The sequence below is a fragment of the Pan troglodytes genome, chromosome 20, assembly GCF_028858775.2.
Source record: "Pan troglodytes isolate AG18354 chromosome 20, NHGRI_mPanTro3-v2.0_pri, whole genome shotgun sequence".
In the NCBI taxonomy this organism is placed as follows: Eukaryota; Metazoa; Chordata; class Mammalia; order Primates; family Hominidae; genus Pan; species Pan troglodytes.
The window spans coordinates 13,827,088-13,841,522 of NC_072418.2; the positions used below are offsets into that span (position 1 = coordinate 13,827,088).

The following is a 14,435-nucleotide window of genomic DNA, read 5'->3' on the forward strand; positions in this document are numbered from 1 at the left end:
TTTAGTAGAGACGGGGTTTCACCATGTTAGCCAGGATGGTCTCAATCTCCTGACCTCGTGGTCCGCCAGCTTTGGCCTCCCAAAGTGTTGGGATTACAGGCGTGAGCCACTGAGCCCGCCCCATATGTATGTATATATATATATTTTTAAAATGGGAGACCAGGCATGGTGGCTCATGCCTAGAATCCCAGCACTTTGGGAGGCTGAGGTAGGCGGATCACTTGAGGCCATGAGTTTGAGACCAGCCTGCTCAACATGATGAAACTTCTATCTCTACTAAAAAAAAAAGTGGGATTAGGTCGGGCGCGGTGGCTCACACCTGTAATCCCAGCACTTTCAGAGGCCGAGGCAGGCGGATCACGAGGTCAGGAGATCGAGACCATCCTGGCTAACACGGTGAAACCCCGTCTCTACTAAAAAAATACAAAAAATTAGCCAGGCGTGGTGGTGGGTGCCTGTAGTCCCAGCTACTCAGGAGGCTGAGGCAGGAGAATGGCGTGAACCCCAGAGGCGGAGCTTGCAGTGAGCCGAGATCATGCCACTGTACTCCAGCCTGGGCGACAGAGCAAGACTCTGTCTCAAAAAAAAAAAAAGTGGGATTGACATTCTCTTCAAAGTTCGGGGGTTTTCCTTTGCAAAGACAGGATTGGCAAGGCCAGTGGGTCTTTTGTGTGTGTGTGTGTGTGACGGAGTCTCACTCTGCCGCCCAGGCTGGAGTGCAATGGCAGGATCTCGGCTCACCGCAACCTCCTCCTCCCAGGTTAAAGTGATTCTCCTGCCTCAGCCTCCCGAGTAGCTGGGACTACAGGTGCCCGCCACCACACCCAACTAATTTTTGTATTTTTAGTAGAGACAGGGTTTCACTATATTGGCCAGGCTGGTCTTGAACCCCTGACCTCATGTGATCCACCCGCCTTGGCCTCCCAAAGTGCTGGGATTACAGGCGTGAGCCACTGTGCTTGGCCTCAGTGGGTCTTTCCTTTGAGTGACAGTTCAATCCTGTCTCTTCTGTAGTGTCTGTCACCTGCAAATCCGGGGACTTCAGCTGTGGGGGCCGTGTCAACCGCTGCATTCCTCAGTTCTGGAGGTGCGATGGCCAAGTGGACTGCGACAACGGCTCAGACGAGCAAGGCTGTCGTAAGTGTGGCCCTGCCTTTGCTATTGAGCCTATCTGAGTCCTGGGGAGTGGTCTGACTTTGTCTCTACGGGGTCCTGCTCGAGCTGCAAGGCAGCTGCCCCGAACTGGGCTCCATCTCTTGGGGGCTCATACCAAGCCTCTTCCGCCCTTCAAATCCCCCCTTGACCAGGAGGCATTACAAAGTGGGGATGGTGCTACCTCTTTGGGTTTGTCACGCACAGTCAGGGAGGCTGTCCCTGCCGAGGGCTAGCCACCTGGTACACACACTGGCAAGCCGCTGTGATTCCCGCTGGTCGTGATCCCCGTGATCCTGTGATCCCCGCCCCGTGAGGCTGAACACATAGTGACACTTGCTAGCCAAGCCTCAATGACCCACGTAACATGAAGGGGGAAAAGCCAGAAAGTTCTGCCAAGGAGCAAGGCCAAGAATCCCGAAGGGAAATGGACTTTGAAGCTGGGCGTCTTCTTGGCTGTCTTAATACAAGTGACACATCCAAATCCAAAACCCCGAAATTCAAAGTCTTGAGCACCCGAAATTCTGAAACGTCTTGAGCACTGACCTTTAGAAGGAAATGCTTATTGGAGCATTTTGGATTTCGGATTTTTACCACTGAGTGTGGAGTCCTAATTAGGAAAAAAACCAGGCTGGCCGAACCAAAGGAAAGCAATAAAAGAAGGCAGATAGGGTCAGGCACGGTGGCTCACCCCTGTAATCCCAGCCTTTTGAGAGGCTGAGGCGGGTGGATCACTTGAGGTCAGGAGTTCGAGAGCAGCCTGGCCAACACGGTGAAACCCCATCTCTACTGAAAATACAAAAACTAGCCAGGTGTGGTGGCGTCTGCCTGTAATCCCAGCTACTCGGGAGGCTGAGACAGGAGAATCACTTGAACCTGGGAGGCGGAGGTTGCAGTGAGCCAATATCACGCCATTGCACTCCAGCCTGGGGGACAAGAGTGAAATTCTGTCTCAAAAAAAAAGAAGAAGAAGGCCGACAAACTATGTAACTCTGCCTTTCTCCATGGTCCAGAACACACAGCCCTCCTGTGTAAATAACTCCTTATCTTCCTGCGCCCAGCTATCATCAGACACCTCGGCTGATAGAAAATTGCAAGTTAGCTCACTGCAACCTCGGCATTATAAGTACTGCACAAAGCCCTCTTCAGCGCACAGCACAAGCACCATTCTATAAAATCTCCAGCAAGCGGCCAGGTGCAGTGGCTCACACCTGTAATCCCAGCATTTTGGGAGACTGAGGCGGGTGGATCACCTGAGGTCAGGAGTTTGAGACCAGCCTGGCCAACATGGTGAAACCCCGTCTCTATTAAAAATACAAAAAAATTAGCCAGGCGTGGTGGCAGGTGCCTATAATCCCAGCTACTTGGAAGGCTGAGGCAGGAGAATCGCTTGAACCCGGGAGGTGGAAGTTGCAGTGAGCCGAGATCGTGCCATCGCACTCCAGCCTGGGGGACAAGAGTGAGACTTCGTCTCAAAAAAAAAAAAAAAATTCCCAGCAAGCCTTTGTCTTCTGGCAGTCAGCTCCTCTCTTGCTGACCTGCTCATTGCTTTCTTGCAAGGTATTTTCCTACCTACTTTCTGGAATAAATCTGTCTTTCTGTACTTACAACTACCTTTTTTTAAATTTCTTTCTTTCTTTTTTGAGATGGAGTCTCACTCTGTTGCCCAGGCTGGAGTTCAGTGGTGCAATCTCAGCTCACTGCAACCTCTACCTACTGGGTTCAAGCGATTCTCCTGCCTCAGCTTCCCGAGTAGCTGGGATTACAGGCGTGCACCAGCATACAGGCTAATTTTTGTATTTTTAGTAGAGACGGGGTTTCACCATGTTGGCCAAGGTGGTCTTGAAATCCTGACCTCAAGTGATCCTCCCACCTCAGCCTCCCAAAGTGCTAGGATTACGGCCATGAGCCACTGAGGCCGGCTGTACCTACAACTGTCTTGATAAATTCTTACCCCCACACCACTGGTCCAGATAGTCAATGTTCACCCACAACATTAAGGATATTCCAAATTTGAAACATTCCAAAATCAGAAAAATATTCCAACTTTGAAAATATTCCAAAATCCAAAAAAATTCAAAATCCAAAACACTTCTGGTCCCAAGCATTTTAGAGAAGGGATACTCAACCCAAAATAAGGACAGCAATTCTATAAATTGTGCTACCATCTTGCAGGTCTCAGTTTAACAGCTTTACACCTATTAACGCACCAGTGCTCATAGCAGTGCTGGGAAATGTGTACGGATAAGGAAACTGAGGCACCGAGAGGGCAGTGCTTCAGAGTCCATGGCCCCTGACTGCTCCCCAGCCCGCCTTTCCAGGGGCCTGGCCTCACTGCGGCAGCGTCCCCGGCTATATAATGGGCTGGTGTTGGGAGACTTCACACGGTGATGGTGGTCTCGGCCCATCCATCCCTGCAGCCCCCAAGACGTGCTCCCAGGACGAGTTTCGCTGCCACGATGGGAAGTGCATCTCTCGGCAGTTCGTCTGTGACTCAGACCGGGACTGCTTGGACGGCTCAGACGAGGCCTCCTGCCCGGTGCTCACCTGTGGCCCCGCCAGCTTCCAGTGCAACAGCTCCACCTGCATCCCCCAGCTGTGGGCCTGCGACAACGACCCCGACTGCGAAGATGGCTCGGATGAGTGGCCGCAGCACTGTAGGGGTCTTTACGTGTTCCAAGGGGACAGTAGCCCCTGCTCGGCCTTCGAGTTCCACTGCCTAAGTGGCGAGTGCATCCACTCCAGCTGGCGCTGTGATGGTGGCCCCGACTGCAAGGACAAATCTGACGAGGAAAACTGCGGTATGGGTGGGGCCGGGGGCGGGACCGGGGCATCCTATCACCTGTCCCTGGGCTCCCCCAGGTATTGGACATGCAGTGATTTAGGTGCCGAAGTGGATTTCGAACAACATGCCAAGAAAGTATTCCCATTTCATGTTTGTTTCTTTTTTTTCTTTTCTTTCTTTATTTTGTTTTTGAGATGGAGTCTCACTCTGTGATTTTTTTCATCTCTAAATTTCCTGCATCCATATGGCCACCATGAGGCCCCAGGCTGGCCGATGGTTGCTGTTAGCTTATTGGGAAATCACTGTTTGGAAGGTGCTGGTTGTTTTTTGTTGTTTGTTGTTTTTGTTTTTGTTTTTGTTTTGAGACGGAGTCTCGCTCTGTCGCCAGGGTGGAGTGCAGTGGCGCGATCAGTTCACTGCAACCTCCGCTTCCTGGGTTCAAGCCATTCTCCTGCCTCAGCCTCCCAAGTAGCGCGGATTACAGGCATGTGCCACCACTTCTGGCTATTTTTTTTTCCTATTTAGTAGAGATGGGGTTTCACCATGTTAGTCAGGCTGGTCTTGAACTCTTGACCTCAGGTGATCCACCTGCCTCGGCCTCCCAAAGTGCTGGGATTACAGGCATGCACTGCTGCACCCAGCCTTTTTTTGTTTTTTTGAGACAGGGTCTTGCTGTCACCCAGGTTGAAGTAAAGTGGCACGATTATGGCTCACTGCGGCCTTGATCTCCTTGGCTCAAGCGATCCTCTCACTTCAGCCTCTCAAGCAGTTGGAACCACAGGCTGTACCACCAAGCCTGGCCAATTTTTTTGTACAGACACAGGCTGGTCTTGAACTCCTGGGCTCAAGCAATCCTCCTGCCTTGGCCTCCCAAAGTGCTGAGCCGCTGCACCCGGCAAAAGGCCCCGCTTCTTTTTCTCTGGTTGTCTCTTCTTGAGAAAATCAACACACTCTGTCCTGTTTTCCAGCTGTGGCCACCTGTCGCCCTGACGAATTCCAGTGCTCTGATGGAAACTGCATCCATGGCAGCCGGCAGTGTGACCGGGAATATGACTGCAAGGACATGAGCGATGAAGTTGGCTGCGTTAACGGTGAGCGCTGGCCATCTGGTTTTCCATCCCCCATTCTCTGTGCCTTGCTGCTTGCAAATGATTTGTGAAGCCAGAGGGCGCTTCCCTGGTCAGCTCTGCACCAGCTGTGCGTCTGTGGGCAAGTGACTTGACTTCCCAGAGCCTCACTTCCTTTTGTTTTGAGACGGAGTCTCGCTCTGACACCCAGGCTGGAGTGCTGTGGCACAATCACAGCTCACGGCAGCCTCTGCCTCTGATGTCCAGTGATTCTCCTGCCTCAGCCTCCCGAGTAGCCGAGATTAAAGGCATATACCACCACGCCCGGCTAATTTTTTGTATTTTTATTAGAGACAGGGTTTCTCCATGTTGGCCAGGCTGGTCTTGAACTCCTGGTCTCAGGTGATCCACCCGCCTCGGCCTCCCAAAGTGCTAGGATTACAGGTGTGAGCCACTGCGCCAGGCCTAATTTTTTTGTATTTTTAGTAGAGATGCGGTTTTGCCATATTGCCCAGGCTGGTCTCGAACTCCTGGGCTCAAACGATCTGCCTGCCTTGGCCTCCCAAAGTGCTGGGATTACAGGCACAAACCACCGTGCCTGACGCGTTTTTCTTAATGAATCCATTTGCATGCGTTCTTATGTGAATAAACTATTATATGAATGAGTGCCAAGCAAACTGAGGCTCAGACACACCTGACCTTCCTCCTTCCTCTCTCTGGCTCTCACAGTGACACTCTGCGAGGGACCCAACAAGTTCAAGTGTCACAGCGGTGAATGCATCACCCTAGACAAAGTCTGCAACATGGCTAGAGACTGCCGGGACTGGTCAGATGAACCCATCAAAGAGTGCGGTGAGTCTCGGTGCAGGCGGCTTGCAGAGTTTGTGGGGAGCCAGGAAAGGGACTGAGACATGAGTGCTGTAGGGTTTTGGGAACTCCACTCTGCCTACCCTGTGCAAAGGGCTCCTTTTTTCATTTTGAGACAGTCTCGCACGGTCGCCCAGGCTGGAGCGCAATGGCGCGATCTCGGCTCACTGCAACCTCTGCCTCCCAGGTTCAAGTGATTCTCCTGCCTCAGCCTCCCGAGTAGCTGGGATTACAGGCGCCCACCACCAAGCCCGGGTAATTTTTTGTATGTTTAGTAGAGATGGGGTTTCACTATGTTGGCCAGGCTGGTGTTGAACTCCTGACCTCATGATCCGCCCACCTCGGCCTCCCAAAGTGCTGGGATTACAGGCGTGACCCACCCCATGAAAAAAAATTAAAAAATGAAGCGATGCTGGGTGCGGTGGCTCACGCCTGTAATCCCAGCACTTTGGGAAGCCGAGGCAGGCAGATCACGAGGGCAGGAGATTGAGACCATCCTGGCTAATACGGTGAAACCCCATCTCTACTAAAACTACAAAAAATTAGCCGGGTGTGGTGGCAGGCACCTGTGATCCCAGCTACTCAGGAGGCTGAGGCAGGAGAATCGCTTGAACCCGGGAGGCGGAGGTTGCAGTGAGCCGGGATCACACCATTGCACTCCAGCCTGGGTGACAGAGTGAGACTCTGTCTCAAAAAAAAAAAAAAAAAAAAAAAGAAGCGAATTCTGAAATACATGAATTATTTTCCTTAGATGCCTGCTTCTATCTTGAGGTTTGTTGTTGTTGTTATTTTGAAACAGAGTCTTGCTCTGTCGCCCAGGCTGGAGTGCAGTGGCATGATCTTGGCTCACCACAACCTCCGGCTCCCAGGTTCAAGCGATTCTTCTGCCTCAGCCTCCTGAGTAGCTGGGATTACAGCTGAATGCCACCTTGCTGGGCTAATTTTTGTATTTTTAGTAGAGATGGGGTTTCACCATGTTGGCCAGGCTGGCCTCGAACTCCTGACCTCAAGTGATCTGCCCGCCTCCTGAAGTGCTGGGATTACAGGCGTGAGCCACCTCGTCCTGGTGAGGGTTTTTTTTTTTCCCCAACCCTCTGTGGTGGATACTGAAAGACCATATTAGGATAACTGTACAGTATAGAGAAGGCAGTGGCAAGTTTTCTCTGTCATATACCAGAGTGGGCTTGGGCACGGTGGCACACTCCTGTAGTCTCAGCTAATCAGGAGGCTGAGGAAGGAGGATCGCTTGAGCCCAGGAGTTGGAGACTGTAGTGAGCTGTGATCACACCACCACACTTCAATCTGGGCAACAGAGCAAGAGACCCTATCTCTAAAAAAAAGTAAGTATTTCGGACACTGTGGGCCATACGGTGTCTGGTGCAGTTTCTCAACATGGCTGTTGGGTGAACACAACCACAGCACGCAAACCAATACACGTGGCTGTGGGCCCAGAAAATGTTATTTATGGACACAAAAATTGGAATTTCATATAACTGTTTTGTGTCATGAAAATGATTTCCTTTTTTATTTTTATTTTTCTTCTCAAGTATTTAAATATGTAAAAGCCATTTTTAGGCCTGGCAGGATGGTTCACGGCTGTAATCCCAGCACTTTGGGAGGTCAAAGCGGGAGGATCACGAGGTCAGGAGATTGAGACCATCCTGGCCAACACGGTGAAACCCCGTCTCTACTAAAAATACAAAAAATTAGCCAGGTGTGGTGGCGCGCGTCTGTAGTCCCAGCTGCTCAGGAGGCTGAGGCAGGAGAATCGCTTGAATGCAGGAGGCGGAGGTTGTAGTGAGCCGAGGTTGCACCACTGCACTCCAGCCTGAGCGACAGAGTGAGAGTCCGTCTCAAACAAAAAAATGTTTGCCCATGCTGGTCTTGAACTCCTGGGCTCAAGCTATCTGCCTGCCTTGGTCTCCCAAAGTTCTGGGATTACAGGCATGAGCTACAGCGCCCGGACTTTTGTTGTTTTATATCTATATATCTATATATAACTTGTTTTATGTATATATATAACTTGTTTTATATATATACATAAACTGCAGTAAAAAACATGTAACATAAAATTTACCTTCTCAAACCTTACTAAGCGCACAGTTCTGTGCCATTAGCAAATTCACACTGTTGTACAACATCACAACCACCATCTCCAGAACTCTTTTTTGTTGTTGTTGTTCTTTTTGAGACAGAGTCTCACTCGTCGCACGGGCTGGAGTGCAGTGGTGCGATCTCGGTTCACTGCAACCTCCACCTACCAGGTTCAAGCAATTCTCCTGCCTCAGCCCCCTCAGTAGCTGGGATTACAGGTGCCCGTCCTACCACGCCCAGCTAATTTTTGTATTTTCAGTAGAGACTGACTGGGTTTCATCATGTTGGCCAGGCTGGTCTCGAACTCCTGACTTCAAGTGATCCTCCCACCTCAGCCTCCCAAAGTGCTGGGAATACAGGCATGAGCCACTGCGCCCGGCCCCAGAACTCTTTTATCTTCCCAAACTGAAGCTCTGTCCCCATGAAACACTCACTCTCCATCCCCTCCCCAACTCCTGGCACCCACCATTCTACTTTCTGTCCCTATGAATGTGATGGCTCTAGGGACCTCCTCTGAGTGGAATCAGACAGCATTTTCCTTTTTTGACTGGCTTATTTCACTGAGCCAAGTGCGGTGGCACACGCCTGTAATCCCAAAACTTTGGGAGACCGAGGCGGGCGCATCACCTGAGGTCAGGAGTTTGAGACCAGCCCGGCCATCATGGTGAAACCCCATCTCTAGTAAAAATACAAAAAATTAGCCTGTCATGGTCGTGGGCGCCTGTAATCCCAGCTACTCAGCAGGCTGAGGCAGGAGAATTGCTTGAACCCAGGAGGCGGAGGTTGCAGTGAGCCGAGATTGTGCCATTGCACTCCAGCCTGGGCAACAAGAGTGAAACTCCGTCTCTCCTAAAAATACAAAAAAATTAGCTGGGCATGGTGGCGCATGCCTGTAGTCCCAGCTACTTAGGAGGCTGAGGCAGGAGAATCACTTGAACCCGGGAGGTGGAGGTTGTAGTGAGCCGAGGTTGTAGTGAGCCAAGGCTGGCGGCGAAGGGATGGGTGGGGGCCCGAGAGTGACCAGTCTGCATCCCCTGGCCCTGCGCAGGGACCAACGAATGCTTGGACAACAACGGCGGCTGTTCCCACGTCTGCAACGACCTTAAGATCGGCTACGAGTGCCTGTGCCCCGACGGCTTCCAGCTGGTGGCCCAGCGAAGATGCGAAGGTGATTCCCGGGTGGGACTGAGCCCTGGGCCCCCTCTGCGCTTCCTGACATGGCAACCAAACCCCTCATGCCTCAGTTTCCCCATCTGTTAAGCGGGCTTGAAAGCAGTTAGGAGGGTTTCATGAGATTCCACCTGCATGGAAAACTATCATTGGCTGGCCAGAGTTTCTTGCCTCTGGGGATTAGTAATTAAGAAATTTCAGGCCGGGTGCGTAATCCCTGTAATCCCAACACCTTGGGACGCCGAGGCAGGCAGATCACCTGAGGTCGAGAGTTCCAGACCAGCCTGACCAACATGGAGAAACCCCGTCTCTACTAAAAATACAAAATTAGCCGGGCTTGGTGGTGCATGCCTGTAATCCCAGCTACTCAGGAGGCTGAGGCAGGAGAATCACTTGAACTTGGGAGGTGGAGGTTGTGGTGAGCCAAGATCGTGCCATTGCACTCCAGCCTGGGCAACAAGAGTGAAACTCCGTCCAAAAGAAAAAGAAAAGAAAAGAAAAAAAAAAAGAAATTTCAGCTGACACAGCTTCACACTCTTGGTTGGGTTCCCGTGGTGAATGATGAGGTCAGGTGATGACTGGGGATGACACCTGGCTGTTTCCTTGATTACATCTCCCGAGAGGCTGGGCTGTCTCCTGGCTGCCTTCGAAGGTGTGGGTTTTGGCCTGGGCCCCATCGCTCCGTCTCTAGCCACTGAGGAACAGCCTCCCCACCAAGCCTCTTTCTCTCTCTTCCAGATATCGATGAGTGTCAGCATCCCGACACCTGCAGCCAGCTCTGCGTGAACCTGGAGGGTGGCTACAAGTGCCAGTGTGAGGAAGGCTTCCAGCTGGACCCCCACACGAAGGCCTGCAAGGCTGTGGGTGAGCACGGGAAGGCGGCGGGTGGGGGCGGCCTCACCCCTTGCAGGCAGCAGTGGTGGGGAGTTTCATCCTCTGAACTTTGCACAGACTCATATCCCCTGACCAGGAGGCTGTTTGCTCTTGAGGGCTCTGGCAGGGGAGTCTGCCGCCCTGTTAGGACTTGGGCTTGCCAGGGGGATGCCTGCATATGTCCTAGTTTTTGGGAATATCCAGTTAACGGAACCCTCAGCCCTACTGGTGGAACAGGAACCGGCTTTCCTTTCAGGGACAACCTGGGGAGTGACTTCAAGGGGTTAAGGAAAAAAAATTAGCTGGGCATGGTGCCACACACCTGTGGTCCCAGCTACTCAGAAGGCTGAGGCGGGAGGATTGCTTGAGGGCAGGAGGATTGGTTGATCCTCCCACCTCAGCCTCCGGAGTAGCCAGGACCTCAGGTGCATGCCACTATGCCTGGCTAATTTTCTTTTTTTTTTTTTTTTTTTTTTCGAGACGGAGTCTCGCTCTGTTGCCCAGGCTGGAGTGCAGTGGCAGGATCTCGGCTCACTGCAAGCTCTGCCTCCTGGGTTCACGCCATTCTCCTGCCTCAGCCTCCCGAGTAGCTGGGACTACAGGAGCCCGCCACTGCACCAGGCCAATTTTTTTGTATTTTTAGTAGAGACGGGGTTTCACTGTGTTAGCCAGGATGGTCTCGATCTCCTGACTTCGTGATCCGCCCGCCTCGGCCTTCCAAAGTGCTCGGATTACAGGCGTGAGCCACTGCACCCGGCCGCTAATTTTCATATTTTTAGTAAAAACAGGGTTTCACCATATTGGCCAGGCTAGTCTTGAACTCCTGAACCCAAGTGATCCTCCTGCCTTGGCCTCCCAAAGTGCTGGGATTACAGACACCACACCTGGCTATTATTATTTTTTAGAGACAGGGTTTTGCTCTGTCTTCCAGCCTGTAGTGCAGTGCAGCCTCCATCATAGCTCGCTGCAGCCTTGACCTCCTGGGTTCACGTGATCGTCCCGCCTCAGCCTCTGGAGTAGCTGGGAGTACTGGCATGTGCCACCATGCCTGGTTAATTTTTTTTTTTTTTTTTTTTTTTGAGACAGAGTCTCATTCTGTCACCCAGGCTGGAGTGTGGTGGTGCGATCTTGGCTTACTGAAACCTCCACCTCCCAGGTTCAAGCAATTCTCCTGCCTCACCCTTCTGAGTAGCTGGGATTACAGGTTCCTGCTACCAAACCTGGCTAGTTTTTGTACGTTTAGTAGAGATGGGGTTTCACCATGTTGGTGAGGCTGGTCTCAAACTCCTGACATAAACTGATTCTCCCGCCTCAGCCTCCCAAAGTGCTGGGATTACAGGCTTGAGCCACCGCGCCTGGCCTTTTTTTTTTTTTTTTTTTGTGGCAATAAGGTCTCATTGTCTTGCCCAGGCTAGCCTTATGCTCCTAGCCTCAAGTGATCCTCCTCCCTCAGCCTCCCAAAGTGCTGGGATTACAGGCGGGCGCCACTGTGCCTGTTCCCATTGGGAGGTCTTTTCCACCCTCTTTTTCTGGGTGCCTCCTCTGGCTCAGCTGCACCCTGCAGGGTGACACAAGGGGATGGGGAGGCACTCTTGGTTCCACCGACGGGTCCCCTCTGACCCCCTGACCTCGCTCCCCGGGTCCCCAGGCTCCATCGCCTACCTCTTCTTCACCAACCGGCACGAGGTCAGGAAGATGACGCTGGACCGGAGCGAGTACACCAGCCTCATCCCCAACCTGAGGAACGTGGTCGCTCTGGACACGGAGGTGGCCAGCAATAGAATCTACTGGTCTGACCTGTCCCAGAGAATGATCTGCAGGTGAGCGTCGCCCCTGCCTGCAGCCTTGGCCCGCAGGTGAGATGAGGGCTCCTGGCGCTGATGCCCTTCTCTCCTCCTGCCTCAGCACCCAGCTTGACAGAGCCCATGGCGTCTCTTCCTACGACACCGTCATCAGCAGGGACATCCAGGCCCCCGACGGGCTGGCTGTGGACTGGATCCACAGCAACATCTACTGGACCGACTCTGTCCTGGGCACTGTCTCCGTTGCGGATACCAAGGGTGTGAAGAGGAAAACGTTATTCAGGGAGAACGGCTCCAAGCCAAGGGCCATTGTGGTGGATCCTGTTCATGGGTGCGTATCCACGACACTGAGGGTTGCAGAGGGAATGGAGGGAGCAGGAAGGGGCTTCAGGAACTGGTTAGTGGGCTGGGTTTGGTGGCTTAAAGCACCTGTAATCCCAGCACTTTGGGAGGCCAAGGCGGGTGGATCATCAAGACCAGCCTGACCAACATGGTGAAACCTCGTCTCTACTAAAAATACAAAAATTAGCCGGGTGTGGTGGCAAGCACCTGTAATCCCAGCTGCTCAGGAGGCTGAGGCAGGAGAATCACTTGAACCCAGGAGGTGGAGGTTGCAGTGAGCCAAGACAGCCCCAGTGCACTCCAGCCTGGGTGACAGAGCGAGACTCCGTCTCAAAAAAAAAAAAAAAAAAAACAAAAACTAGTTAGTGGCTAGACACCAGGATGGTATCTTCCAAGCCCGTGGCTGACTCAGCAGCTCCTGGGTCAAGACACTCTGACCTGTGTCCCCTGGCAGGAAGCATCGCCCCTGCCGCCTGCCCGGTGTACTCTGTACCTGTCAGGCGACATCTGCTACCTAAGCACATGAGAGGTGGCATTTCACAGTTTCAGTGTGGTGCTGACAACCTGGGACGCACACTGTCCTTGCAGCTACAATCAGGAGGTGAATGTTGGGTTTCCGGCAGAGAACACTGGAGAAGGCACACTTGGTGTCTGGAAGGGAAAAGCAGGGAAGAGAGCATCATTCAGATGGAACAGAACCTGCCTGCGGGTGAAGGTGGGCCCGCTATGGCCAGCGTCCCTTTTTATTTTTATTTATTTATTTATTTATTTATTTATTTGAGATGGAGTCTCGCTCTGTCGCCCAGACTGGAGTGCAGTGGCGTCATCACGGCTCACTGCAAGCTCCGCCTCTTGGGTTCACATCATTCTCCTTCCTCAGCCTCCCGAGTAGCTGGGACTACAGGCACCCGCCACCACGCCCGGCTAATTTTTTGCATTTTTAGTAGAGACGGAGTTTCACCGTGTTAGCCAGGATGGTCTCAATCTCCTGACCCTGTGATCCATCCGCCTCGGCCTCCCTAAGTGCTGGGATTACAAGCGTGAGCCACCGCGCCTGGCCCCCTTTTTATTTTTTATTTTTTGAGACAGAGTCTCGCTCTGTCGCCCAGGCTAGATTGCAGTGGCGTGATCTCGGCTCACTGCAGCCTCTGCCTCCCAGGTTCAAGTGATTCTCCTGCCTCAGCCTCCCAACTAATTGGGATTACAAGCATGCACCACCAGGCCCGACTAATTTTGTGTATTTTTAGTAGAGACTGGGTTTCACCATGTTGGCTAGGCTGGTCTCGAACTCTTAGCCTCAAGTAATCTGCCTGCCTGAGCCTCCCAAAGAGCGGGGATTACAGGCATGAGCCACTGTGCCCAACCCAACCCTGGATCTCTTTTAAACAAGACAATGCTCGCTGTTGCCACAGAACAATGGGTGGGGTACATGTGGCCCAGTGTGTTTGGCCACATAACTGCCAGGCCAGAGGGAAAGAGACTCCCAGACTGTCTCCACTCAGATAGAAATGTGTGTGTTGTGTGTGTGTGTTCTGGTCTCATATTTGTTTGTTTTGAGACAGGGTGTCGCTCTGTCACTGAGGCTGGAGTGCAGTGGCGCAATCAGAGTTCACTGCAGCCTCAAACTCTTGGGCTCAGTTGATTCTCCCACTTCAGCCTCCCAAGTAGCTGGAACTACAGGTGCACACCACTGTGCCCAGCTAATTTATTTTATTTTTAGTAGAGATGAGGTCTCACTATGTTGCCCAGGCTGGTCTTGACCTCCTAGCCTCAAGCAATCCTCCTGCCTTGGTCTCCCAAAGTGCTGGGATTACATGCGCGAGCCATCGCGCGTGGCTTGTGTTCTTGTGTTTCTTCCTTTTTCTTTTGAGATGGCGTCTCAGTCTGCCACCCAGGCTGGAGTGCAGTGGTGTGATCATAGCTCACTGTAGCCTCAACTTCCTGGGCTCAAGCAATCCTCTGATTTCAGCCTCTCGGGCCTGGCCAGCATGGTGAAACCCCATCTCTACTAAAAATACAAAAATGTAGCCAGGCGTGGTGGTGGGCGCCTGTAATCCCAGCTACTCCAGAGGCTGAGGCAGGAGAATCGCTTGAGCCTGGAAGGTGGAGGTTGCAGCGAGCCGAGATCGTGCCACTGCACTCCAGCCTGGGCGACAGAGACAGACTCTGTCTCAAAAAAAAAACAAAACAAAAACAAAAAAACCCAAACAAACCACATTTGGAGTTTGGGGTTCCCAGCAGGACTATTTCCCAAGCCTGAGCCTGGCTGTTTCTTCCAGAATT

General features: G+C 52.3%; 1 protein-coding gene across 3 annotated transcripts in view; it reads left to right on the forward strand.

Annotated features, from left to right (window-relative positions):
* The window catches only part of LDLR (low density lipoprotein receptor), a 43,553-nt gene that overhangs the window by 12,258 nt on the left and 16,860 nt on the right, over nt 1-14,435 (forward strand). For 2 of the 3 annotated variants that reach the window (XM_024351165.3, XM_024351166.3), the window contains exons 3-10: nt 1,015-1,137; nt 3,573-3,953; nt 4,906-5,028; nt 5,734-5,856; nt 9,014-9,133; nt 9,874-9,999; nt 11,657-11,828; nt 11,914-12,141. In XM_024351165.3, the coding sequence (XP_024206933.1) occupies nt 1,015-1,137; nt 3,573-3,953; nt 4,906-5,028; nt 5,734-5,856; nt 9,014-9,133; nt 9,874-9,999; nt 11,657-11,828; nt 11,914-12,141 (1,396 nt within the window). The remainder of the gene's footprint in view (nt 1-1,014; nt 1,138-3,572; nt 3,954-4,905; nt 5,029-5,733; nt 5,857-9,013; nt 9,134-9,873; nt 10,000-11,656; nt 11,829-11,913; nt 12,142-14,435) is intronic. The other variant, XM_063801206.1, reaches the window with a different exon arrangement.